The sequence below is a fragment of the Scyliorhinus torazame genome, chromosome 15, assembly GCF_047496885.1.
Source record: "Scyliorhinus torazame isolate Kashiwa2021f chromosome 15, sScyTor2.1, whole genome shotgun sequence".
Classification (NCBI taxonomy): Eukaryota; Metazoa; Chordata; class Chondrichthyes; order Carcharhiniformes; family Scyliorhinidae; genus Scyliorhinus; species Scyliorhinus torazame.
Genome location: NC_092721.1, coordinates 188,938,664 through 188,966,454, shown reverse-complemented (window position 1 = coordinate 188,966,454; position 27,791 = coordinate 188,938,664). Strand labels below are relative to the sequence as shown.

At 48.3% G+C, this 27,791-nt stretch overlaps 1 protein-coding gene across 1 annotated transcript; it reads left to right on the top strand.

Moving 5' to 3' along the window:
- The first annotated feature begins 4,928 nt into the window (after nucleotides 1-4,928).
- Nucleotides 4,929-22,178, top strand: LOC140392076 (P2Y purinoceptor 8-like). Its single transcript, XM_072477311.1, has 3 exons — nucleotides 4,929-5,016; nucleotides 18,067-19,123; nucleotides 22,076-22,178. The coding sequence occupies exons 2-3, from the start codon at nucleotides 18,126-18,128 to the stop codon at nucleotides 22,134-22,136; spliced, it is 1,059 nt and encodes a 352-aa protein (XP_072333412.1). The 5' UTR covers nucleotides 4,929-5,016; nucleotides 18,067-18,125; the 3' UTR covers nucleotides 22,137-22,178.
- The last annotated feature ends 5,613 nt before the right edge of the window (nucleotides 22,179-27,791 follow it).

The window sequence follows — 27,791 nt, the reverse complement described above, 5'->3', positions numbered from 1 at the left end:
CACGCAGACATGGGGAGAATGTGCAAACTCCACACAGACAGTCACCCAAGGCTGGCATCGAACCTGGGTCCCTGCCAGTGTGAGGTAGCGGTGCTAACCACTATGCCATCCTACAGAGATTGAGTAAGTGGGAAAGAAGTGAAGTTGTTCACCTTGGCAGGAAAAATACAAAGTGCAGAGTATTACTTAAACTGGGAATAACTGCAAAATTCCAAATTGCCGAGGGATCTAGGTGTTCTAGTGCATGAGTCGCAAAGAGTTAGTGTGCAGGTACAGCAAGTAATAAAGTAGGCAAATGGAATGCTATCCTTTAGAACAAGAGGGCTGGCCGTGGCAAAGTGATATTGTCACTGGGTTAGAATCCCACCAGGGCAGATGGTGAAATTTGAATTCAATAAAAATCTGGAACTAAAAGTCTAATGATGGCCATGAAGCCATTGTTTATTGTCGTAGAAACCCATCTGGTTCACGAATGCCTCTTCAGGGAAGGAAATCTGCCTTCCTTACCTGGCCTGTCTGTGACTCCAGATCCACAGTAATGTTCTCTGAAAATGGCCCAGCCACCCAGTTCAAGGGCACATAATCAGACAAGTGAAACTGAGCCACATAAGTAGACATTAGGGCAGATCACCAAAAGCTTGGTCAGATTTTAAGGAGCAAGTGAAAGCAGGAGAGGAAACTAGAGGAAAAGAGCGTGAAGGAAGAAATTCCGGAGCTCAGGACCAAGACAGCTGTCGGCACAGCTAGCAAAGGAGAAGGTGATGAAAATCGAAGAAGCGTATGAGGCCAGAATTGGAGGGTGGGGCGATAGGTGCAGTTATTGTGAGGCTGTGTGGTTGGAGGAGGTAAGAAGAATAAAGAAGTTGTAACGTCCTGGAGGGATTTGAAAACAAGGATGAAATATTGCTCAGCTGTTCTCTCAAGCTAGGAAGGCAAAAAGCAACAGAATAAAGAAGTGCAGAGGGAACAGGAATTCAGTGAATGGAAAAAGCGCAGAGAAGCAACATGGTATTGGAATACATGCGTCTTAATGCACGCTGTGCTACGAATAAGGTTGATAAGTTGAAGGCTGAAGTTATAACATGGGGTTGTTTTTGTGACGCAGTAGCTTCAACGGCGACTTAAATGTGCTCAAATATGGTCAGGTGGAGGAATTAAAACAAAATTGGCAGAAGGGGACTAATTTGCCGAATATAGACTAGGGTATGAAACATATAAAGGGCAAGGAGGATGAAGAATTTGTGAAATAAACACAGGAAAACCTTCTTACCCCAGAGGTAGTGAAGTATATTGCAGTGTGCAAGGATCTGAATAATGGTGAGCATAATATAAATTTGTTTGAAAGCAGTTATCGGGAAAAAAATCAAAGGTGGAAATGCTTGACTGAAAGAGAGATGGTATTAATGGTTTGAAAAGGGATCTAGCACAGGTGGACTGGAAACAAACACAGTTAGGGAAAATGTAAAAATAAGAAATGGCAGATCTGCGAGACGTAATTCAGATACAAAACAAACAAGTACCCAGAAGAGGGGCGTTGGGTCATTCAAAGACAGAGCTCGCTGTTTGATGAAGGATATAAAGGTTAAACTAAAACAGAAAACACAAATTTCTTTTGACAAATTTTGGGTACAGAATACAGTCAAAAACCAGGCAGGATGCAAACAGAGAAAGGAAAAGATATAACTGCAAAAAAGGCAGAGAAAAGATTATGAGGTAACATTAAGGGGAGCTGAATAATGTTTTGATCAGTGTATAGAAAATAAAATAATGAATAAAGGAACATTGGAATCAATTAGGGATATAAAAAGCAGAATGTTGACTTTGCATCCGTCTTCACAAAAGAGAATGAAGACTATTTATTGGGGAGTAGAGACATTGCATTGGATAAAATAGCTAGAAGGATGTGTCTGCTGTGTCTCCGTTGGTAGCACTGAGTCACAAAGTTCTACATTCAGAACCTAAACACCAGTTCAAGGTTGAATACAAATATCAAGGTAATGTTGGCACTGAGAATACATTACAAAGTGGCAATTGTTACAATTCTAAAGTTTATAAAATGTTGCATTTTGGGACTGCAACTTTAAATTTAGGGTAACTGAAGGGGGTTCATGAGACCTGTTCTGATATCTGCCTAACAGTGCGCTTGGGTGGTTTGATTGTTAGAGATCAAATGGATGCTTACATTGTTTTTACTGAGAAGGGGTTGCAAGGTAATTATGCTTGGAGATACTGGCTGCAGTCTCTGAGTTAACAATTGATAAACTCTGAATCTCCCAAAGTCCCAAAAAGTTGTTGAAGGTATTAGGCTGTAAACAGTTAGGCTGTAAGACTATCAATTTTCTTTTAAGAAAGTTGAGGTTAAGGATAGCTAATTAGCATTTACCTGAATGAAAGGTTAATGTGTTTCACATTATTGTGGGGAAAAGGGCAGGGAAAGACACTTTTTGAGATTAGGTTACAGGCTTCCCTAAAAATTAATGACTCTCAGACAGGCAGCAATTTTCTGTGCAGTCAGCAAAGAGAAACACTATTTAGCTTTGCAAGTTACCTCAGCCATATGTGGGAGGGAAACAGTCTCTTGTTGAAGAGATGCATCCAGCAGCTTTCTAAGGATTCCAGCAAATTTGTCCTGCCTTGGCCAGGGGAAAGAAGAATCGTTAGAACAAGGTTTACTGGCAGTGGTGGATTTAAGAAACTCCTGAGACTGTCTAAAGTTACTGCTCCATGAAATGGGCAGATGGGAATCCATTGGAAGCAAGGAGCAACAATGAACTATTTTCCATACGGAGTTTTATGGAATTTTATTTTATTTTTTGTAATTTTATGGCGTGTGCAATGTGTGATCAGTAACACAGTGCAATGGTCCTTTTTGTAGTTTAAAGAATAAGTTGCTGACAAAAAGAAAATAGTGTTTAGTCAATGGTGTTTTTTTAGTCATTTGTTGCAGTAAATGTTTTAAAATGTGAAATCTTGCCGTGGATGTGTCATTCGTTCAGCTAGTAGCGGGAAGATTGCATCTCTTTTGAAAAGATCGTGGTCTTCAAATGTACTGTGCTGGCTATAAAGTGCTCAGATATCTGTATAAAGGCAGGACGTCTTTTTAATAAATTGTTGCGGGGGGGGGGGGGGGGGGGGGGGGGGGGGGTCACTCAAAGTTAATAAGCCACCCGATCGACATGGATGGGATGCATGTTAGGTAAAGTATCACACAACGGACATCTTTGAACAATAGTAACACTTAGAATTAAAGGGATGTTTATAACTTCAAGATGCATTTGATGAAGTATCACACAACGGACATCTTTGAACAATAGTAACACTTAGAATTAAAGGGATGTTTACAACTTGGGTATGTATTAGTCAAAAGGTGCAGTGCAGAAACAAATAGATACTTTTCAAGCTGCAACAATTTACACAGTTGAGCTCCCCCAGGGTCAGAATTAGAATCATAGCTTTTATTATTAAATATCTCTTTTTGTCAGCCACTAAATGTTTGCCCCTGCTCCCTCTCTGCCTCTCTGTGATATCAGGGTCCTTAAATCTTTCTTTATCCAGGGATGCTGAGCATTTTCAACAGTTCCTGTTTGTTTTTCCTTTATTCATTCCTGTGGGTGTGGGCATCGCTGGCTGGCCCAGCATTTGTTGCCCATCCCGAATTGCCCCTGAACTGAATGGCTTGCTGGGCCATTTCAGAGGGGCAGCTAAGAGTCAACCACATTGTTGGGGTCTGGAGCCACATGTAGGCCAGACCAGAAAAAGGGTGGCAGATTTCCTTCCCTAAAGGACATCGGTGAACCAGATAGGTTTTTATGGCAATCGATGATAATTCCATGGTCGCCATTTCTGAGACCCGCTTTACATTCTAAATGGTATGAATTGAGCTTGAATGGGACCAGCTCCCCAAGAGAATTAGCCAGGCAACAAATAAAGATTGCAGCTCAGACCCTTCAGCAGAACTGTGTCATACCTCCATACTCCCAGAACGCCTTGATCCACTGCAATTCGCATACCATCGCAACCATGGACTTATGAACCATGATCTTCCATGAACTTAATGATCTGTTTGAGCTGCTCGCAGAAAAATACTTTTCACTGTACCTCGGTACATGTGACAATAAACAAATCCAATCCAATCCAATCCAATCAAAATCAGTGATGAAGGACCATTGTTTTCCAATGAGGAGATGCACAATTCAAAAGGTCATCTTTTCTTTCCCTTTTTCTCAAGCACAGCACGGTAGCACAGTGGTTACCACAGGTGCTTCACAGCTCTAGGGTCCCAGGTTCGATTCCCGGCTTGGGTCACTGTCTGTGCAGAGTTTGCACGTTGTCTGCGTGGGTTTCCTCCGTGTGCTCCGGTTTCCTCCCACAGTCCAAAGATGTGCAGGTTAGGTGGATTGGCCATGATAAGTGGCCTTAGTGTCCAAAAAGGTTGGTGGGGTGATTGGGTAACGGCGATAGGGTGGAGGTGTGGGTTTCAGGAGGGCGCTCTTCCCCAGGGCCGGTGCAGACTCGATGGGCCGAATGGTCTACTTCTGCACTGTAAATTCTATGATTCTAAGTGTCATACAAGTCTCTGGGTGGGATTTCCTGTCTCTTCCCACTGGGTGGGATCTTCCAGTCCCGCCAAAGGCGACCCATTCCCCCCCTCACCCCCACCGTGGCAGGTTCCCAGATGGTGGGATGGCCAAGCCATGCAAAACACCGTAGACATTGGCAGGATGGGAAGGTTCCACTGGAGGGCAATGATGAACCACCTGAAGACACGATGCACAGAAGGGCGTGAAAATCCTGCCCTCTGCATGGGTAGTTTACACTGTTGAGACTGAAGCACATGATCTACGCTGACACTTCAGTGCAATATAGATGGAATGCTGCCCTGTGGTAATCATTAATGATATTGATAATTATTATTGATTTTAGAACGCGAGATCAGAGTGAAGTTCTTTAAAGTTGAACAACGTGTCTCATCAGATAACTTTTCAGTCGATGAGAGGATGCCAAGAAGACTATGAGGTAATTCAAACTTTTCATTGAACCCAAAGAGAAAAATAAAAGTTTTGGAAATTTAAAAATGGTGCCTTGATCTCTTCCTGCACTGGTGAGCGGAGCTCGTTAATGCAGGAAATGTGACTAAGTGTGGCCTCGGTGGGGCGCTCCTCACCCCATCCCAGAAATGAAGCAGAGTCCCATTTAATAGCGGGGTCATTCTCGGTGCTGCAAGCACCAGGAAACACCCAGCTAAGCGCGCCTGACGTGGAACTCTGTCTCATTTCCGTTAAATCACACTCTTGAGCATTGCTAGCAAGGCGACCAATTATTAGCCATCACTAATTGAGTAAACCCTTTGAGCTGCCATGTTAAGTTGCTGTGGTCCATGTGGTGGTGTTGCATGTACAAACTGCTGTTTTGGAGGGAGTTCCAGGATTTTGACCTAATGATGAATGATATAATTCCAAGTCAGGGCTGTGTATGATGGGGAGGGGAACTTGCAGATCCAATGTGACTACCTTCCTTGCCCTTCCAAGCGGTGGTCACGGGTTTAGGTGTTGCTGTCATAGCAATCCTGGTGAGTTCCTGCAGTGCATCGTGTCAGTGGTGCACACATAGTGCAATGGTGGTGGAGGGAGTGAATGTCCAAGAGCGTGGATGGGATGCCATTCAAGTGGGATGCTTTGTCCTGGATGGTGTTGAGTTGCATTCATCCCAGCACCTTTGCTGATGCTCTGAGAGTCATTATGGTCTGGCATGCACCATCTCAGAGGCTGCTGAAATTTCTAAAATCAGTAAAGGTAAAAGTGGCCACATTCAGAATGGGTTTTAAATCAGGCTGACTTGGCAATATAACACTTTACATCCTGTCTACTGTAATTGATATAGTGATATAATTCAAAGTCAGGGTTGTGTATGATGGGGAGGGGAACTTGCAGATGGTAGCATTGTGGATAGCACAATTGCTTCACAGCTCCAGGGTCCCAGGTTCGATTCCGGCTTGGGTCACTGTCTGTGCGGAGTCTGCACATCCTCCCCGTGTGTGCGTGGGTTTCCTCCGGGTGATCCAGTTTCCTCCCATAGTCCAAAGATGTGCAGGTTAGGTGGATTGGCCATGATAAATTGCCCCTAGTGTCCAAAATTGCCCTTAGTGTTGGGCAGGGTTTCTGGGTTATGGGGATAGGGTAGAGGTGTTGACCTTGGGTAGGGTGCTCTTTCCAAGAGCCGGTGCAGACTCGATGGGCCGAATGGCCTCCTTCTGCACTGTAAATTCTATGATAAGATTCAGTAGTAATATTCAACAGGTAATAGGATAAATACTCGAGTAAATCTTTATTTTGACTAGTTTGAGCAGTCATACTGAATGCTACTCATGTTCAATCTCAGACCGATACTTCAGTAGAACTCTCAGTATTTATCATTAAAATGCTTTCAGGTCTATTTTCAATAGTCTAATGCCATAATTGACAGAGATTTAAAATGTTAGTCTGCAGCTCAGAAACCATTCAGCCCCAATATGCATGCTCCACATGAGCATTTTCCCCCACACTAATGACCTCTTCCCACCCTATCCGAGTATCATCCCGTTCCTTTCTCTCACACAAACCTTAATTGCATTCGCTCCATCACCTACACAGACCTCACAGTAACCACTCCCACATTTCCCTGCGTCAGGAAATTCCTTATCCAATCAGTTGCTGGCTACCTTCTTTGTCCGCTCCCTTGCTCTGAGCTCACTAACAAGTGGGAAACGCTGGGCTGAATCTCATCAGCCACACGGAGTTTGCTTTGGAGGTGGGAGGATGGGGAATTTCGGAAAGTCGCAGGTCAGCTCAGTGACCTAACCTCACAGCCGTGGCCACTTTTACCTTTACTGATTTTAGAAATCGTCAGTAGGCGGCTGTGCCTTGAGGCACTCTCGCCACTGCCCACTTCCACCGACGTCTGAGCCCACATCTCCTGCGGGGGTGGCCGGTTACCCACGGCCTCTGGTGCTCCGATTGGCTGGATTGCCTGTGCAGGGTCCTGGGCAAGACCCTCTCCAAGACACCTCTATCATAGATTCACAGCATCATACAGAGCAGCAGGAAGCTCCTCAGTCTGGCCTTTCTGTTGCAGCTTCTGAAAAGATCTTTCCATTAGTCCGACTCCCCTGTAATTTTATTTTTTAATCGGAGGCCTGATTCCCTTTTTTCTTAAATCGCTTGTCCTTTGTGTGGCAAAGTAAATTAAATTGCAGCTGTTGGATATTGGTTGTTTGGGGGGGGGGGGGAGGGCAGTGATGTACATGAGACCCATGCGCTTTGCAAAGAAATAATAAACTCTGACTGCCAACACAAGATCCTTAATGCTGATCAGAAGACGAAAGGGAGATGAATGTCTTATCTGCCAGGGCCGTTAGATGTCAGATCATTTATCGTACAAGGAAACGATCAATTACAGTAGACAGGATGTAAAGTGTTATATTGCCAAGTCAGCCTGATTTAAAACCCATTCTGAATGTGTCTACATACGTCTTTGAGTGTGTGGTAGTCTTTGTGTGTAGAAGTATTACAGTACCTGGTAATGCTGGAACACCATTGGTAGAGATTGTATGTTTCCTATTGGTCAAGCTGTATGGTAGCTCCGCCCTGCAAGGCAGGGTATAAGAGCCCGTGCCACCCCAGCAGCCTTCATTCTATACATGAGCTGCTGGGGGAAACATCTAGCTTATTAAAGCCACCAGTTGGACTACAACCTCGCTTTAGTGGTCATTGATCGTGCATCAATTTAATAAGCTAGATTTATAAGGATGGAGCTCCGAATCAAGCCTGAGTGTCTGCAACTCAGCCCCCACGCGGCGAACTCAGCGGCAATCTTCAAGCACTGGCTGGTATGTTTTAAAGGATATCTCGGAACGGCCGAAAACACACCCATAGGAGAACAGAAAATGCAAGTCCTGCACTCGAGGGTGAGCCCGGAAATTTACACCCTCATCGAGGACGAGGAAGAATTTGAAGCAGCAATAGAGCTGCTAAAAGGACATTATATTCACCCGGTAAACCAGGTCTATGCCCGACATCTGCTAGCAACGAGGCGACAAATCCCTGGGGAATCGCTGGAATAATTCGACCGTGCACTCCTGATGTTGGGGAGAAACTGCAGCTGCCCGCAAGTTTCGGTGAGCGACCACACAGAACTCTTGATCTGGGACGCTTTCGTGGCAGGTATGCTGTCCTCCCAAATCCGCCAGCAATTGTTGGAAAAAGTCACCCTAGGCCTCAAGGAGGCACGGGCCCTTACAGGCTCCCTGGATGTGGCCTCCAGAAACGCCCGCGCTTATGTTCCCGACCGCGCGGCAGCCCCCTGGGCAACGTGGAACCCCTCCGCAGCCGACCCCGAGATATCCCCAATCCCCCCACAAGCTTGTGCTGCAAGGTGGCCTGGCAACCCTGGGGGGGCCCACTGCTACTTTTGCGGGCAGGCCAAGCACCCCCGACAGCACTGCCCAGCCCGCGCATCCACCGACAAGGGATGCGGTAAAAAGGGCCACTTCATGGTGGTATGTCAGGCCCGTGCGGTCGCTGCGGTCTCCGGCGGTGAATCCGGACCGCCAACACAAACCTCTCTACGGTCCCCATGTGGCCTAAGGGCGCCGCCATCATCCTACTCCAGGGCCACGTGCGGCCCCCGGGCGCCGCCATCTTGTCCCGCGGACGCCACGTTCGATGGATGGGAGCCACCATTTTGTGCACCCCCAGCCATGAGTGACCAATGGGAGCCGGCATCTTGGATGGACTCCCAGGACCCCAGCTCGGCTGACCACACACCGCTTGAAGAGAACACTCAACTGCTGAGATTAGCCTCGGTGACCCTGGATCAGTCCCGGCCTCGAACGCTCTCCACTGCCACAACAACAGTACTAATCAACGGGCATGAGACGTCCTGGTTAATCGACTCTGGGAGCACGGAGAGCTTCATACACTCCGACACGGTAAGGCGCTGTTCTCTCCTCGTCCACCCCGTTAATCAAAAAACCTCCCTGGCCTCCAGTTCCGACTCAGTAGAGATAAAGGGGTTTTGTGTAGCAAACATCACAGTCCAGGGAAGGGAGTTTAAAAATTACCGGCTCTACGTCCTTCCCCACCTCTGCGCGGCCACATTCCTAGGTTTAGACTTCCAGTGTAATCTCCAAAGTCTAACTTTCGAATTCGGTGGCCCTATACCTCCCCTCACTGTCTGCGGCCTTGTGACCCTCAAGGTCGATCCGCCTTCCGTTGCGAACCTCACCCTGGATTGCAAACCTGTTGCCACCAGGAGCAGACGGCACAGTGCCCAGGACCGGATCTTTATTAGGTCAGAGGTCCAAAGGCTACTGAGGGAAGGAGTCATTGAAGCTAGCAACAGTCCCTGGAGAGCTCAAGTAGTGGCGGTAAAGACCGGGGAGAAGCATAGGATGGTCATCGACTACAGTCAGGCCATCAACAGGTTTACACAGCTGGACGCGTACCCTCTCCCCCGCATATCCGACCTGGTAAACAGGATCGCGCATTATAAGGTCTTCTCCACGGTGGATCTTAAGTCCGCCTACCACCAGCTCCCCATCCGCACCAGTGACCGCATATACACTGCCTTCGAGACAGATGGGCGGCTCTATCACTTCTTAAGGGTTCCCTTCGGTGTCACCAACGGGGTCTCGGTCTTCCAGCGCGAGATGGACCGAACGGTTGACTGGTACGGTTTACGGGCAACATTCCCGTATCTCGATAATGTCACCATCTGCGGCCACGACCAGCAGGACCATGACACTAACCTCCGAAAATTCCTCCAGACCGCAAAGATCCTTAACCTTACATACAACAAGGATAAATGTGTGTTTAGCACCGACCGCCTCGCCATCCTCGGCTACGTAGTGCGAAATGGAGTTTTTGGCCCCGACCCTGAACGCATGCGCCCCCTTATGGATTTCCCCCTCCCTCACTGCTCCAAGGCCCTGAAGCGCAGCCTAGGGTTTTTCTCTTACTATGCCCAGTGGGTCCCCAACTATGCGAACAAGGTCCATCCCCTGATCCAATCCACAGATTTTCCCCTGTCGCTAGAGGCCCGCCAGGCCTTCAGCCGCATCAAAGCAGACATTGCAAAGGCCACGATGCACGCCATCGATGAGTCCCTCCCCTTCCAGGTCGAGAGCGACGCGTCTGACGTAGCTCTGGCGGCCACCCTCAACCAAGCGGGCACACCCGTGGCCTTCTCCTCACGTACCCTCCATGCTTCCGAAACCCGCCACGAAACCCGCCACTCCTCAGTCGAAAAGGAGGCCCAGGCCATAGTAGAAGCTGTGCGACGTTGGAGGCATTACCTGGCCGGCAGGAGTTTCACTCTCCTCACTGACCATGTTTGATAATGCACAGCGTGGCAAGATAAAAAACAGTAAGATCTTGCGGTGCAGGATCGAACTCTCGACCTACAACTACGAGATCTTGTATCGTCCCGGGAAGCTAAATGAGCCTCCTGATGCCCTGTCCCGCGGCACATGTGCCAACGCACAAGTAGACCACCTCCGAGCCCTCCACGAGGACCTCTGCCACCCGGGGGTCACTCGCTTTTTCCACTTTATCAAGACCCGCAACCTGCCCTACTCCATCGAGGAGGTCAGGACAGCCACCAGGGACTGCCAAATCTGAGCGGAGCGCAAACCGCACTTCTACTGGCCAGAGAAAGCGCACCTGATAAAGGCTTCCCGTCCCTATGAACGCCTCAGCATGGACTTCAAAGGCCCCCTCCCCTCCACCGACCGCAACACGTATTTCCTGAACATGATTGACGAGTACTCCCGGTTCCCATTCGCCATCCCCTGCCCCGACATGACCGCAAACACCGTCATCAAGGCCCTCCATCGCATCTTTGCACTGTTCGGGTTCCCCGCTTACATACATAGTGATAGGGGGTCCTCCTTTATGAGCGACGGACTGCATCAATTCCTGCTCAGCAAGGGCATCGCCTCAAGCAGGACGACCAGTTACAACCCCCGGGGTAACGGACAGGTCGAGAGGGAGAACGGAACGGTCTGGAAGACCGTCCTACTGGCCCTGCGGTCTAGGAATCTCCCAGTCTCCCGCTGGCAGGAAGTCCTCCCGGATGCCCTCCATGCCATCCGGTCACTGCTTTGTACCACAACCAACCAAACACCTCACGAACGTCTCCTTGTCTTCCCCAGGAAGTCCTCCTCTGGGACCTCGTTCTCGACCGGGCTGACAGCTCCCGGAGCCATCCGTCTCCGAAAACACGTGCGGGCGCACAAGTCGGACCCGTTGGTCGAGAGGGTCCATCGTCTCCACGCTAACCCCCAGTACGCCTACGTGGCGTACCCCGACGGTCGACAAGATACGGTCTGCCTACGAGACCTGGCGCCGGCCGGAGCCCCACGCACACCCCAACTACCAGTCCCACCCACCAATGCACCTTACAGGAGGATCGGTCCTTCCGCCGGCCCCGTCTAGGCCCCCCCACCCACCGACGCACCCCGCAGGCGCTCCCTTCCCAGGTCAACCGTTTTCCCCACCAGCGCCGTCTAGAGGTGTCGAAGCTGCCACAGAGATCGAGTCCACGCCCCTGGAGTCACAAACACCCGAGCCTCCACTGGAGTCACCACCGAAGCTTCGACGATCACAGAGGACGACCAGGGCCCCCGATCGACTGATTGCTTCATTTTAAAGTGTATACTTAATTATGAATCATAAATTGTAAATAGTAAATAGAATTGTAAATAGTTACAAAACGCTGTACGGAGGTATTACGGTACCTCCATAACAATAATTTCTACCACGTTACCATGTTGTAATATCAGGCCACCACCCCCACCAGACTCTTTTTTAACAGGGGGTGAATGTGGTAGTCTGTGTAGAGGTATTACGGTACCTGGTAATGCTGGAACACCATTGGTAGAGATTGTATGTTTCCTATTGGTCAAGCTGTATGGTAGCTCCGCCCTGCAAGGCGGGGTATAAGAGCCCGTGCCGCCCCAGCAGTCTTCATTCTGTACCTGAGCTGCTGGGGGAAACATCTAGCTTATTAAAGCCTTCAGTTGGACTACAACCTCGCTTTAGTGGTCATTGATCATGCATCAGTGTACCACTGTGCAGAGATGTGTTTGCCAGCTCCTTGGCATAACTGAGTGGTATAGTGATGCATGATCAATTGCACAAAGACTAAAGTTGGGTACAACTGTGGCTTTAATACAGTCAGATGCGTGGCCTCCTGCTGCAGGTGGCGAAATGGCAGGGCACTGGAGGTCATGCATATTTATACAGATCTCAGTGGGCAGAGCCAGCCGGCAGGAGCTACCGGCGAACCTGTAGTGCAGGCCCTACCTTACATCCTCTAATACAGTGGTTCACCACATTCACCCCCTGTTAAAAATGAGTCCGCCGGGTTTGACGTGAAACTATATACAAATAGTGCAATTATGTACAGTGGTAAGAAAAGGAAAAGTTCATGTTGACGGTCAAAGGTTCAGCCGGTTCGGTGCTTTGGTGCTTCGTTGGGAGCGGTGTAACGGTAGCGGCGAAGTCGGTGCTGGCGGTGGTGGAGGTGGCACCGATGGCGGTGGTGGCGGTGCTCATGCTGGCCAGTCATCAGGGAACTCCGGGAGCATGCCGAAGTCCTCTTCGTCCTCTTGTGCGGAAAAGGGTGGGGGGGTGGTCTGGCGGGGTCAATATTGGCGGCACGGTGGGAGGGAGGGTGGGGGCGCATGGGTGGGGGGGGTGGTGTTGGGGTGGAACCTGACGGTGCCAGGTCCCTGGGTGAGACAGTATCTTGGTGGCCGTCAGGGAACTCAACGTAGCCATATTGAGGGTTGGTGTGGAGCAGGTGAACCCTGTCCACCAGGGAGTCCGCCTTGGGGAGTCGGACGTGCCTAAGGAGAAGGACCGGTCTTGGAGCTGCGAGCCAAGTCGGGAGCGACACCCTGGATGTGGACTTGCTGGGGAAGGTAAAAACACATTCATGGGGTGTGTTATTAGTGGCGGTGCACAATAATGACCGGATGGAGTGTAGAGCGTCAGGGAGGACCTCCTGCCAGCGAGAGGCTGGGAGGTTTCTGGACCGTAGGGCCCATGACGGCCCTACAAACCGTCCCATTCTCCCGTTCTACTTGCCCGTTTCCCCGGGGGTTGTAGCAGGTCGTCCTGCTGGAGGCTATACCCCTGCTGAGCAGGAACTGACGCAGCTCATCGCTCATGAATGAGGATCCCCTGTCACTGTGGATGATTGCGGGGAAACCGAACAGAGCGAAGATGGTGCTGAGGGCCTGGATGATGGTGGCAGATGTCATATCGGGGCATGGGATGGTGAAGGGGAATCTGGAGTACTCATCGACCACACTGAGAATGTACGTGTTACGGTCGGTGGAGGGGAGGGGCACTTTGAAATCCACGCTGAGGCGTTCAAAGGGGCGGGAAGCCTTCACCAGGCGCGCACGGTCTGGCCGGTAGAAGTGCAGCTTGCACTCCGCACAGACCTAGCAGTCCCTGGTGACTGTCCTAACTTCCTCGACAGAGTAGGGCAGATTGCGAGCTTTGACCAGATGGTACAATCGAGTGACCCCCGGGTGAGAAAGGCTGTCGTGTAGGGCCCAGAGTTGGTCTACTTGTGCGCTGGCACATGTACCTCGGGAGAGGGCGTCTGGGGGCTCGTTGACTTTACCGGGGCGATACAAAATCTCGTAATTATAGGTGGAGAGCTCGATTCTCCACCGCAAGATTTTATCATTTTTGATCTTGCCCCGCTGTGTGTTATTGAACATGAAGGCTACCGACCGTTGGTCCGAAAGGAGAGTGAATCTCTTACCGGCCAGGTAATGCCTCCAATGCCGCACAGCTTCAACGATAGCTTGGGCCTCCTTTTCGACGGATGAGTGTCGAATTTCAGAGGCATGAAGGGTGCGGGAAAAGAATGCCACGGGTCTGCCTGCCTGGTTTAGAGTGGCGGCAAGGGTGACGTCTGAAGCGTCGCTTTCTACTTGGAAAGGCAGTGACTCATCCACTGCGCGCATCCCGGCCTTGGCGATGTCTGCTCTGATGTGGGCGAAAACGTGTTGTGTCTCGGCCGCGAGGGGGAATTGGGTGGACTGGATGAGTGGGCGGGCCTTGTCCGCATAGTTTGGGACCCACTGGGCATAGTAGGAAAAGAAGCCCAGGCAGCGTTTGAGAGCCTTGGGGCAGTGGGGGAGGGGAAGCTCCATGAGGGGGCGCATGCGCTCGGGGTCGGGCCCGAGAAGTCCGTTTTGGACTACGTAGTCGAGAAAGGCTAACCGGGTCTTGCTGAACACACACTTCTCTTTGTTATAGATTAGGTCGAGAAGAGTGGCAGTGCGGAGGAATTTATCGAGGTTGGCATCGTGGTCCTGCTGGTCATGGCCGCAGATGGTGACATTATCTATGTACGGAAAGGTGGCCCGCAAACCGTACTGGTCGACCATTCGGTCCATCTCCCTTTGGAAGACCAAGACCCCATTTGTGACGCCGAAAGGGACCCTAAGGAAGTGGTAGAGACGACGGTCCACCTCGAAGGCTGTGTATGGCCGGTCCGACTTCCAGGTGGGGAGCTGGTGGTAGGCGGATTTCAGGTCAATTGTTGAGAAGACCCCGTATGTGCAATCTGATTGATCATATCAGATATGCGTGGGAGGGGGTATGCGTCGGGCTGCGTGTACCGATTGATGGTCTGGCTGTAGTCCACGACCATCCTGTGTTTCTCCCCAGTTTTAACCACTACCACTTGGGCTCTCTAGGGACTGTTGCTGGCCTCGATAATACCCTCCTTAAGCAGCCGCTGGACTTCGGACCTGATGAAGGTCTTGTCCTGGGTGCTGTACCTAATGGCAATGGGCTTGCAATCCGCAGTTAGATTGGCAAAAAGGGAGGGGGGATCGACCTTGAGGGTCGCGAGGCCGCAAACGGTAAGTGGGGGTAAAGGCCCGCTGAATTTGAGGGTGAGGCTCTGGAGGTTGCACTGGAAGTTCAGGCCCAACAGGAGTGCAGCGCAGAGATTAGGAAGGACATAGAGGCGGAAGTTACTAAATTCTACGCCCTGGACAGTGAGGGTGACTGTACAGAAGTCCCGGATCGGGATGGAGTGGGATCCGGAGGCTAGGGAGATCCTTTGATTGGAAGGGTGGACCGCGAGGGAGCAGCGCCTGACCGTATCTGGGTGTGCGAATCTTTCGCTGCTCCCGGAGTCCAGCAGCCATGAGGTCACGTGGCCATTGATTTTCACCGTCGTCGACGCGGTGGCCAGGTTGTGCGGGCGAGATTGGTCCGGCGTCATCGAAGCAAGCTGCGGGTAGCCTTCGGATGCTTCGGGTGGCGAGCGTGTGCGGTTCCGATGTCGGGATGTCTGGAGACGCTGTGGGGGGAAAGATGGCGGCGCCCATGGTGCGCACATTGCGGGGTCGGGACAAGATGGCGGCACCCATGGTGCACACATTGCGAGGTCGGGACAAGATGGCAGCGCCCATGTGCGCCCATGGCGCACGCGGCTGAAGGGGGACAAGGTGGCGGCGCCCATTGGTCGCACCTGCCCCCGGGAGGAGAAGATGGCGGCTGTCATTGGGCGTCTGGCGTGGGGGAGGGGGCGATAGTGGGCATGATCGTAGCGACTACGCGGGCCTGGCACACAGCCGCAAAGTGGCCCTTTTTACTGCAGGCTTTACAAACGGCAGTGCGGGCCGGGCAGTTTTGGCGGGGGTGCTTCTGCTGACCGCAGAAGTAGTAGCGGGGACCCCCGGGGTGTGCGTATCGGCGTGCGGCGCAGGCGTATTGGGAAGTCAGGGCCCCTGCTGAGGAGGTCGTCGGCGGGGTCCAGGAGGGGTAGGAAGGGGTAGAAGGGTGGGCAGCGCGGCGGGATGGGTACGATTGCACATTACAGGGTGTGACCGTCATGGAGAGCGCCAAGGTTTACGTCTCCACCAGTTCGAGCGTGGCTCCTTCCAGTAATCATTCTCGGATGCGCTCCGACGCAATCCACGTCACAAAAGCATCACGCATGAGGAAGTTCGCGTGTTCGGCGGCCGTAACAGCCTGACAGTCACAGTCCCAGAGAGTGGAATTAGGGCCCGCCTGAAGTCTTCGATGGACTCACCAGGTAGTTGCGAGCGGGTGGCGAGTACATGCCTGGCGAAGAGCGTGTTCGCCTTCTGCGCGTAGTGTTCTTTATTGCTTTTGTGTAAGTCGTGGCGTCTTGGATCAATGGGAACACGCTGGAGCTTAGTCTGGAGTACAGGACGTTTATCTTCTGAGCCTCCGTTGGCGCAGGGTCCGCAGCGTTGATGTAGGCCTCAAAACATGCGAACGTCGGGCGAGTGCGGATCCAGCTGCAGGCGATCGGGCTTAATTCTGATATCCATTCTGTGGAAAATCTGACTGTAATAAATTGATGCACGATCAATTGCACAAAGACTAAAGTTGGGTGCAACTGTGGCTTTATTACAGTCAGATGCGTGGCCTCCTGCTGCAGCTGGCGAAATGGCAGGGCACTGGAGGTCATGCATATTTATACAGTTCTCAGTGGCCGGAGCCAGCCGGCAGGAGCTACCGGCGAACCTGTAGTGCAGGTCCTACCTAATACAGTGGTTCACCACAATTAGTAAGAAGTCTTACAGCACCAGGTTAAAGTCCAACAGGTTTGTTTCAAATCACTAGCTTTCGAGGCACTGCTCCTTCTTCAGGTGAATGAACAGGTAGGTTTCAGAAACATATTTCTCGACAAAGTCAAAGATGCAAGACGATACTTTGCAGGTAATTAAGTCTTTACAGGTCCAGATGGAGCAGGTTAAAGAGGTGTCTCAAGCCAGGTCAGTTGGTAAGATTTCACAAGTCCAGGCCAGATGGTGGGGGGTGAATGTAATGCGACGTGAACCTAAGGTCCGGTTGAGGCTATACTCAGGTTTGCGGAACTTGGCTATCCAACGCCGGCATCTCCACATCAAAACTGAGTAGTGGCGTTGAGATTTGAACAAGTATGGGAGTAAAGCAAAAGAGACTTTAACCAACTGGAATAAAACAGCACGGGAAACATGGCTACTGAGGGAACAACATTGCTATATTCCAAGGAAAGCAAATCTAAGTATTTCCCTTTTCTGCTGTCACTTGACTCTGTTGTGGATGCAGTCAGTATACCCCCCACTCTGTAGGGCAGACTTTAGCCATGATGCAGAACCTCACGTCTAAAGGAGCTGCCCATGGAAATAATGGACACATTGGTTGTCTTCTTCCAAAATTCTGCAGATTCTAGAACTGTCCCAGTAGGTTGGAGGGAGAAAACAGGGAATTATAGACTGGTTAGCTTACCATCAGTTGTAGGGAAAATGCTAGAGTCTATTATAAAGGATGTGATAATTGGACACTTCGAAAATATCAATGGGATTAGACTAAGTCAACATAGATTTACAAAAGGGGAACCTTGTTCAACAAACCCACTGGAGTTTTTTGAGGATGTAATTAGTAGAATAGATAAGGATGTGGTGTATTGGATTTAAAGAAAGCTTTTGATAAAGCCCCACATAAGACGTTAGTATGCAAAATTAAAGCATATGGGATAATGGGTAATACGTTGGCATGGATTGAGACTTGGTTAGCAGAGAGGAAACAGAGGGTAGGTATAAATGGGTCTTTTTGGAGTTACAGGCGGTGAATAGTTGGGTCCAGCAGGGATCAGAGCTTGAATCCCAGCTATTCACAATATTGATCAATGATATCAAAGAAGGAACCAATATCTCCAATTCTGTTGACCCACGACTTAGTGGGACTGTAAGTGGTGAGGAGGCTGTTATGAGGCTTTGCATTAATTTAGACAAGTTGGGTGGGATTTACTGGCTGTTCACGCCAGTGGGAAATTCCGGTCCCATGCCAGCGGGAAATACCGGTCCCATGCCGGCGCACAGGTTTCCCATGGAATAATCCTAAGTAGCAGTCAATAATTTAGCAACTAGATTTGATCTTCTGATGGATAGGTTTTTCTGGAAACTATTGGTTTTAAGTGTGATTAACTTGTATTCAGTTTGTTCGTACAACTAACTGTAACATTTACTCGCTGCAGTTCAAAGATAGGCCATTGTGATTCCTCAAGTGACCTGTGAGACTCGTGGTGATATCGACATGGAAACCAACGCAACAAACCTGACGTTGGACAGTGAGACCCTGGAGATGCTGGCCAGCAATGTGATCAAAGTCACCCTTCCCACCATTTACGTAGCAGTCATCCTCATCAGTCTGCCTGGCAACGGCATCTCCCTCTGGCTGCTTTGCTTCCACACACGACCAAAGACGCCTTTAGTTGTCTTCATGATTAATCTGACCATCGCTGACATCTTGCTGTCCTTTTTTCTCCCCTTTCAGATTGCTTACCACTTGAACGACAATAACTGGGCTTTTGGCAAGAGCCTCTGTACATTCCTCACCACCTTGTTTTACGCCAACATGTATTGCTCGATTTTGACGATGACTTGCATCAGTGTTGAGCGCTATGTTGGGGTGGCGTACCCAATATGGTACAAGCAAGGGTGGAACAGATGGCATGCTGTGACAGTCTGTTGTGGGATCTGGACAGTTTTAATCATTGTTTTATTACCTTTAGAATACAGTGATTTAACATTTGAAGTTAAGCAGCTCAACATTACGACTTGCTTTGATGTTCTTAAAAGAAACATGCTTCCCAACACAGAAACCTGGGGATTGTTCCTCTTCACCCTATTTGTGCTCCTCTTCCTGATCCCATTTACGATTACTGTCATATGTTACACTCTGGTAATCCTAAAGCTGTCCCAAACCTCTCACAAGGAGCGCTGTGAGAAGAAAAGAAGAGCTGTTTATTTAGCTGCGACTGTGCTCTTGGTTTTTGTCACATGCTTTGCCCCCAACAACATAACTCTCCTGATTCACATTATACTGAGACTTCAGTTCAACTCAGGGTGCTACACAGCATACAAGTTGACCTTGTCGCTAAGCTGTTTAAACAGTTGTCTCAACCCATTTGTTTTCTTTTTTGCTTCAACAGAATTCCAAAAACATTTTCACCGTTTAATAGGTCGGAGACGGTCGTACAGTCAAAGGACAACTGGAGAGTATTCAACAACAAAATCCGTCCCCTTTCAGAGGTAGTAAAATGCCCAGTTGTATCAAGGGACCAAATCCAATATTCAGGAAAAAACCCCAAAAGATCTCCCCGATGACCTATAGATTGCACCCCACCTTGGTCTACATTCAGTTAGTTCATCTCGATCAGGATAGTCCTCTATTGCACTGTAACTGGTTTCAGCTTAGAGGATTAAGGAGGGAAAGATTAGGTCGGATTTTGTTTTTTGATTGATGGTATCTCCTGGAAAGCTCCTCTCACAATGTTGTGAATTGGATTAAAATTGGATCTGGGCTCCATGATCAATAATCTGCCAATATTTACTGTCTAGGTTCACTTACGTAGAATGGATACTTGGGTGAAAGATAATCTCACATGTTCGGAAAGTAATTACGTTAGCGCAACACCAAAAGGAAATTAATGTCATTAGCAGGAAAACTTCGGCCGTTTGTTGGAGCCAGAGGCATTCTCTGGTCTCCCCGGTACCGCGTCCCCTACTCGTGGGTTTCCCGATGGCATGGGGTAGCTTTAGTGGGAATTCCCATTGACAGCAGCAGGAGCAGATAATCCCACCGCCAGTAGGCAGCATGCCGGCCCCTGTCGCTGAGACACACGCGGCTGGAAGGCCAGAGAAACCCTGCCAGCGTCTTTTATTGGCTGGTGCAGGTATTAACTTCGCTAGTTTGGTACCATTGATTCTGAAGGTCTCATCCCACTAAAGAGCGTGAGGAGAACATCGAGGAGAGCTGTTTACAGCATAGACGGAGGTCATTCAGCCCATCTTTCCCTGCCAGTCAACAAAGATCTGACAACACAATCCCATTTTCCAGCACTTGGCCCACACAATACCCGTTGCTCAGTTCGCCTGTATGCTGGGGTCGGTCTCAATGGTCAGTCCGATAACAAAGTCCTCCATGCGCATCTGAGCAATTGACCAAATAGCTCTAACCACTGCAGCCCCAACGGTTCCTTGGCTCGTGCTTTATGCCTTTTTTGCTCTGGTCTTGTGCCATCTAAGGCCAAACTTGCAGTTCATTTTAATTGTTTTTTCAAATGACATCACTGTTCATCTCCACGCCTTCTTCAGATGCGCCCTGGCTAGGCACCATTTGAAGGTCATGCTTCAGGTACCATAGTCAGCATGACTCCCCCTTGTTATCTCCAACACCATTATCGCTATCCAGAGCTGGGTGAAGGCGTCACATGTGCTGCCCCTCCATGAAGCTCAGTCTGTTTATCTTCCCTGGTACGAGCCCTCCCACAGTTTTTCTTTTTGCAGAACTTGTTGATTCTATAAAAGCTTTCACTTGACTAAATTAACCACCATGCTTTGTGCTTTGAGCCGACAGTTCAGTGCAGTTCTTTACCTATGTCCGTTTGGTTCTTTCTTTTATCTCGATGTTCCATGTTGCCACCATGAGACCGGCTCCACACGCAGGGTTAAACCACAATCAGTCTACATTAATTAATAAAAAATAAATTTAAAAATGGTTCCCTAGTTAAAAGTGATTGTACATTAAAAGGGTAAATAATATGTTGGCTTACACTGCCCATCCTTAAATGCCCTAACTGAGTCATTAATGAGCCACCTTTCGGTCGTCCAATGCGAAGGGGCCATCATAGTGCCGTTAGATAGGAACTTCCAATTGTAAATGTGTCATGACTGTTATAAATAGAACACGACCATGCCAGTCTTGTGAAACCACATATTTTTCACATGTGAGTTGAGATTATCTAATGCATGATTTCACCAACCGTGCGCCGTCAGAGGACTCACGTGGATATATTAACAATAATAATCTTTATTAGTGTCACAAGTAGGCTTACATTAACACAGCAATGAGGTAACTGTGAAAATTATAACATGTGTTTTCTTTTATTACAATATTGAATGTGATATTTTATTTGGAAAGGCCGAGGAAGTGCTTAGATATTGTGAAACTCACGTTTAGTAGGAGATGAGGCCGTGCACCATCATATCCTGGGTGGATCTTTCTGAGGGACACACAGGACTAAAAGGCCTCAAGTAACATCTATTCATTATGTGATCAAAATCAAAACTGAGAGACAAAACAATCTCTGTGACAATGCTGTATCCACAAGTCAGATACTCTCATACCTTGCTATCCATGACATTGGTTAGATTACAGCTATTATCTCACCTACACACCGCTGCCCCACCACTCTCCTTTCTCCCCACAACCCCTCATGTCCCCAAGTGTGTTTTCTCACTTGGGATATTTCACAATTTGTTCGTGAATCTATTTCTTAAATTTTTGCCATTGAAAGAAACTGTTGGAAGTATCGTGCGCAGTTGAGCAACTGGAAGTTGAGTGGGTTTGGGTGGTGTGGAATGATTTATAAATATGTAGAATTTATCAAACACAAACAGGTCACTTGTCCAAGTGTTGCATGTTTAATGCTTCACACAAGCCTCTTCATTAAACTGTATCGGCATAGTCTTCTGTTTGTTTCTCCCTCATGTTTTACCCAGCTCATCTTTAACAATACCCATGCCACTTGAGTCAACTGTTTCATGTGATACCGCATCATGAAGTCCAATCTTGGGTAAATTTGGGGCTTTGATGATTATGGCAAGTGACTTGCCTGGCATCCTGTGAATCCCTACACTTCTTGAAGGTAGTATGATTTGCGGGCCAAATGCTGCAAGTTTGCGTTGAATGTGCGAAATCTAAGCTGCAAACAAAGTCAAGGTTTAGTGGGATTAGGACGTGAGGAGACTTGTCTGAAGCTTAAACACTGGCAAATAGACCAGTGGGGCCCAATACACTGCTCCTGTGTTCGAAGTGCAATGCAACTATATGTAATTTGCCCTTTGATCGTGCACTCTATGGCCTTACTTGGAATTAGCTGGAATTACCATGTTGAACAAATGAGTGTGTAACTTGCCTCATCCATTGTTTACTGTAAATGCTGATTTTATTGTATTTGCATTTTTATGTGTTGTTTACAGATTTCTCCTGCTGCTCATTATAAACGAGGCAGAACCTTTGAGTGCTATCAGGCATCATTAAATAATTGTAAAATAAAAGTTTTGATGAAAGTTTGGTGCTATATTTTAATGTGTTGCATTATTTGTGAACTTTTGCTAATGTCAATTTATGCTGATGTTATGGTACCCAGACAAGACCCCAACAATGTTTCAACTTGTAAACTGTGAGCAAAGGATGCTTTGCTCTAGGGCTGATTCCACTGACAACTGCAGATCTTTTATATTAAAACAAACGTTATTATTAACACAGGATTAACCCCATTGACATCCAAGAAAAAACAGCTGTTCAATTAACAGTTAAACAGTTCTTACAAAAAATAAGGAATGTCTTTGTGCTTACTTTCCCATCTGCTTCTAAAATGTCACTTCAGCAAAATCCATGCACACAGCTCAAATGCCACTTATTAATAAAGTTGACACTCAGTGTTTTACAGATTTATTCACAAAGTCCTTGGGAGAGAAGCTTTCAGAAGCCAGTCTGAGAAACACACATCTTTTCCTCAGGATCCAGAGCAGGGGCGAAATTCTCCCGAAACGGCGCGATGTCCGCTGACTGGCGCCCAAATCGGCACCAATCAGACGGGCATCGCGCCACCCCAAAGGTGCGGAATGCTCCGCATCTTTGGGGGCCGAGCCCCAACATTGAGGTGCTAGGCCGACGCCGGAGGAATTTCCCCAGGACCCCGGAGCCCGCCCACGCCACCTTGTCCCGCCGGTAAATAGGTGCTTTAATTTACACCGGCGGGACAGGCAATTTATCGGCGGGACTTCGGCCCATCCGGGCCAGAGAATCGAGCGGGGTGGCCCACCAACCGGTGCGGCGCAATTCCCGCCCCCGCCGAATCTCCGGTGCCGGAGACTTCGGCAACCGGCGGGGGCAGGATTCACGGCAGCCCCCGACGATTCTCCGACCTGGCGGGGGGGGTCGGAGAATGACGCCCCAGAACTCTAAAAATGAAACTAACAACAGGCACAGGGCAGGGCTGAAAGCGAAACTAAAAAACAGACGGAGCCCCTCCGGTGAGGGTGATCACAGCCTACCGAGCTTTTAAGCCCTCAAGCACAGCTTTAACAGACTTATAATCTGGATACCTTAACCTAAGTTCTTTCAATAGCATTACTGCAACAGACACACAAGGCGGGATTTTCCCCTCCCACGCCGGTTGGGAGAATCGCCGGGGTGCCGCTCGAATCGCGCCACACCGCCCTGACCCCCGCACGTGATTCTCCCACCCTCCCGAAACCAGCGGCGCGCGATTCACAGCAGGCCACTCAGAGAATCGCTGCAAACGGCGAGCGGCGATTCTCCGGCCCGGATGGGCCGAGCGGCCGTGACGACACAACAGGTTCCCACCGGCGCCATCCACCCCTGGTCACTGCCAGCGGGAACTCTGCGGGAATGCTGGGGGGGGGCGGATTTTGGGGGCGTACGGGGGCTCCTTCACCGGGGGGGCCTCCGATGGGGTCTGGCCCGCGATCGGGGCCCACCGATCAGTGGGCCGGCGCTCTCCCCCCCCCAGGCCTTCCTCCTTCCGCGAGCGACCCCAGAACACCGGCGCCATGTTGGTGAGGGGCCGGCATGCGTAAGAATTTCCCCACGCGTGCGCAGGATGGCGCAGCCCCCACTGCGCATGCGCGGGTTGGCGCGGCGCCCATTTGGCACCATGTAAGGACGCTGGAATGGCATGAACCGCTCCAGCGCCGTGCTGGCCCGCTGTGGGGGTCAAAATAGGTCGTGCCCGGGCCCTTTTCGCGCCGTCGTGAAACGCAACGGCGTTCACGACGGAGGGGGCACTTAGTACCGGGAGCGGAGAATCCCGCCCGTAATACGGTATATATATATATCAAAATGTCCTACACTTGTCACAGTTGGAGTATTAATGACACCAAGTGTTAAGGTGTATGTAAACTTGGATAATGTGTTGTACAGTACGCCATGGAAAGATTGGACCAGAGTTTTCCCTCAGAGTGAGGGAGGTGAAGAGCTCTCCTATGGCGTAACATTGCAACGTATTTGCACAGATTTACTTTTCTCTATTTCTACCAAAAGTGAAGATTACTCACTCTCAACCAGGCCAAGTTGGCCGAGATGCTGGGCAAAGTTGAAGTGTTTCCTTGCGAGAACTAGGATACAAGTCAATTAGCTTAACGAATGCATGAAAATAAAAGTAAACTGTCTCAAGAAGGACCCAGAAACATCAAATAAAAATTGGAATCCAGTGTCATAATCAACTGGAAATTCGCTGACCTGGTTGTCAACAATCTGGGAACATAATACAACCATGTATGACCTTCACCGTTCCAACGTCCAAACTGATAAATATTGCCTTTGGTGAGAGAGAGAATGACTGGTCTCCATGGCAAAGAAGTAACACTAGTACCTCGCTAGCAGAAGGTTGCGGGATGAAGTGTCACTGCAGAAACCTGAGCAGGAAATCTGAGCTTTCTCTCCAGCGCAGTACTAAAGAGGAGCTGCACTGTCAGGAGTGCCGTCTTTCGAGTGGGACATGAAACCGAGGCCTTGCCTGCCCTCTAGGGGGGGATGAAAAAAGCCCACGGCATTTTTGGGAAGGTTCGCCTGAGTCAATATTTATCTCTCAGCCAACATCATTAAAATATATTAACTGGTCATTATTGTTGTATGTGCTGTGCACAAATTGTCTGCAACGTTCCTGACGTTTACATCAGTGACTAAACTGCAGAAGTACTCCCAGCAGAAGTGCTTTGAAATGTTCAGAGGTCATAAAAGGTGGAATGTAAATGCAGGCTTTTCCTTCTCTGTACCATGGATTGACTTGTGAGACTGCAAATGAAGCTAATACCTTGAGTTATAAACCCTTCCCATTCCCTCTCAGCTTTGGTGGCAAATATAGCAATCATCTCTCAATCAGGTACCCTTCTGGGTACCTCAGCTGAAACTTTATCGAACGTTAAGGTGCTAATGCCCCTCTATCGCCACAACATTTTGCATAGAATTACATAGGATTTACAGCACACAAACCAACCATTAATTGTGTTCAGTGGTTTGGTGTTTGATTGTGGTTGTCCATTGAATGCTCACTGTGCTGTCAGTCGAGCCTCAAGGTGTAGTTAGGGAAAATGAAACAAGCAGACATTTTAAAAACATTGTAGTGAACTTCCTGTCCAGTGCGTCATCTCTGCATATCTCTGAGGTGCAAAACACAATTCCATTCATTCCAACTTGTCAGCACTTATCGTCCACACGGGCCTCCTTCCACCTCTCCTTTGTCTGACCATATCCAAAAACTTTTGAATGTTTTCTCACTCACAGGCTCAGCTAACCCCCAGAGAAATGCACATCTGCCATTCATCGCAACTATTCAATGTTTCGTTACCTCATTCTCTTTGGGAAAAGAAATGCATCCCGAATTCCCTGTTCGGTATGTTTTGGAATTAGAAATTGCGAGACCACCTCAAGTAGTGGCAGTTCAAAGGGCCCCGTGTTTAGTTCACGAGATCAGAATTAAAAGGGAGAAAATGGTAACAACGTTGGCCCATCTCTGAGCTTCACGTAGTGGTCGACCTCAATAAAACATTTCAATTATTTATGTAGTTCCCAGACATAGAATAAGCTCAAAGCAGCTGACAAACAATGCATTTCCTTGGTGGGACCACCAGGTTTGGACACCATTAGAGGTGTCATCGCTGGTCAATCTGTTATTACAAACTTCTACAGACAAATGATTCACAAGAGTATCAGAGCAGGTTTACGTTCATTTATTCAGGCATATGCAGAGAGAGATAAGTCAACAAGCAAGCTCACTGAACTAACTCAATTGTTTGCAAAACAAATGGTACATGTTGATACCTTTTTTTAACACATGCACCGTCATTGTTTAAAATTTCGATCTATAATTGCATATAAACAAGCACTTTCACCTACCCTTGCAGGCACCTTTTATCTTGGTATTTGTCTATCGTCATACCGGAAAGTTCATTGTTATTGAAGCTCGCAGTCCTTGCAGCTGCACATTCTGCTTACTTGTGCTTTAATGTTTACAAGGATAAGTTAGTATTTTACCAATCTGTAACCCCTTTTCTGTTATTTTATTAATAGTTAAACCCAATTCTTAAATCATACAAAAGTCTTAACCACTATTTATTTCCCCCTTACAGATGCATCAATTATTCATATTGTCACAGAGTCAAAGGAGTTGTTTTGAAGGTTAAAGATAGTTGATTTAAATTTCTGTTTGGAACATCCCTGGTATGCTTCTTTTCCATGGAATTGGGTTACAAGGAACTGACCTTTCGCGCAGGATTTATCTCTGTGTTTAGCTCACAGAGACAAGGAGTTCAGCCTGGGAAAAGAGAGAGAGAGTAAGGTGCCTGTGGACTGGTAGCAAAAGGGTTATCAGAAACCACGGGTATTCCTGATGTGGAATCACAAACAAGGATGCAATGATGCTTGAGCTAGAGTGTCCACGATCATGAGGTGTTAAGGAGTGGTGGAGGGTCGCTTACCTGCAGGCTAGTGGAAGCTAAGAGAACGCATACCGCAATGATAACAGAACACTGAGGAGAAACAAAGTGAATTCCTGAGAGCTGTGGCACTTTGGTGTGGTCTCAGGCAGTGAAGGAACCTCAAGAGCCCAATAAGTAGGCAAACACTTTCTAGGGGGATGTCAAAGTGTAAAGGGAAAGGTTCAGCTGAGGATTTCAGTTTTAAGTTATTGTTTTCTTTCAAAGCACCATTGATAACCCAAGTTTAGGTCACAGTGTTTTGCGCTGTTTGAATCCTGTTTTGTAAAATCATTTGTTTAAATCATGGAATCTTGTGGCTACATCCTTTCAATAAATAACAGGGAATTCAATTTTCTCTTTAAATGTGAATGGCCTCCACAGGGATCATAACAGTGACTATCTTACATTGATGATGCCTAATTTTGGTCACTCCTTGAAGTGGAAACATGATTCCGACATTTGCTCCATCAAACCGCCTCGTAATCTTAAAGGTCTCCTCTCAGCCTCTTTCAGAGAGAAGACCCTGAGCCAGTTAAGTCTTTCCTGCGAAGAATAAACTTAGTCCTGGTGTCATAATTTTAACTGACAAAATAATTTCTTCTCAGGAGAGTGCATTGAAATTCTTGACCACCCTTTCTTCAGCACCTTCAAACGTTTTTGCTATCAAGTCGGAATAATATGCTCACATTTCCCACTTCCTCATGAAGTGTGCACACAGCAGCAAAATTTACTTTTTATATGGAATAAACACAACAAGAAAGCCTGAGGTTGCTTTCTCGATTTGAATGAAGGTATTTGCCTCTTCACATATCTCTGCACAGTATTCAGAAATAGCATCACAAAGTATCGAAATAAGCAACTACTTGACCTTGTTGGTCAAAGGAAAGTTAACTAACTTGTTTCATATATCCATTGATGGCCAGTGTGATTGCCCTTTTAAGCAGTGCTTGGATTGGATTGAATTGGATTGGATTTGTTTATTGTCACGTGTACCGTACAGTGAAAAGTATTTTTCTGCGAGCAGCTCAACAGATCATTAAGTACATGAAAAGAAAAGGAAATAAAAGAAAATACATAATAGGGCAACACAAGGTATATAATCATAGAATCATAGAATTTACAGTGCAGAAGGAGGCCATTTGGCCCATCGAGTCTGCACCGGCACTTGGAAAGAGCACCGTATCAAGGTCAA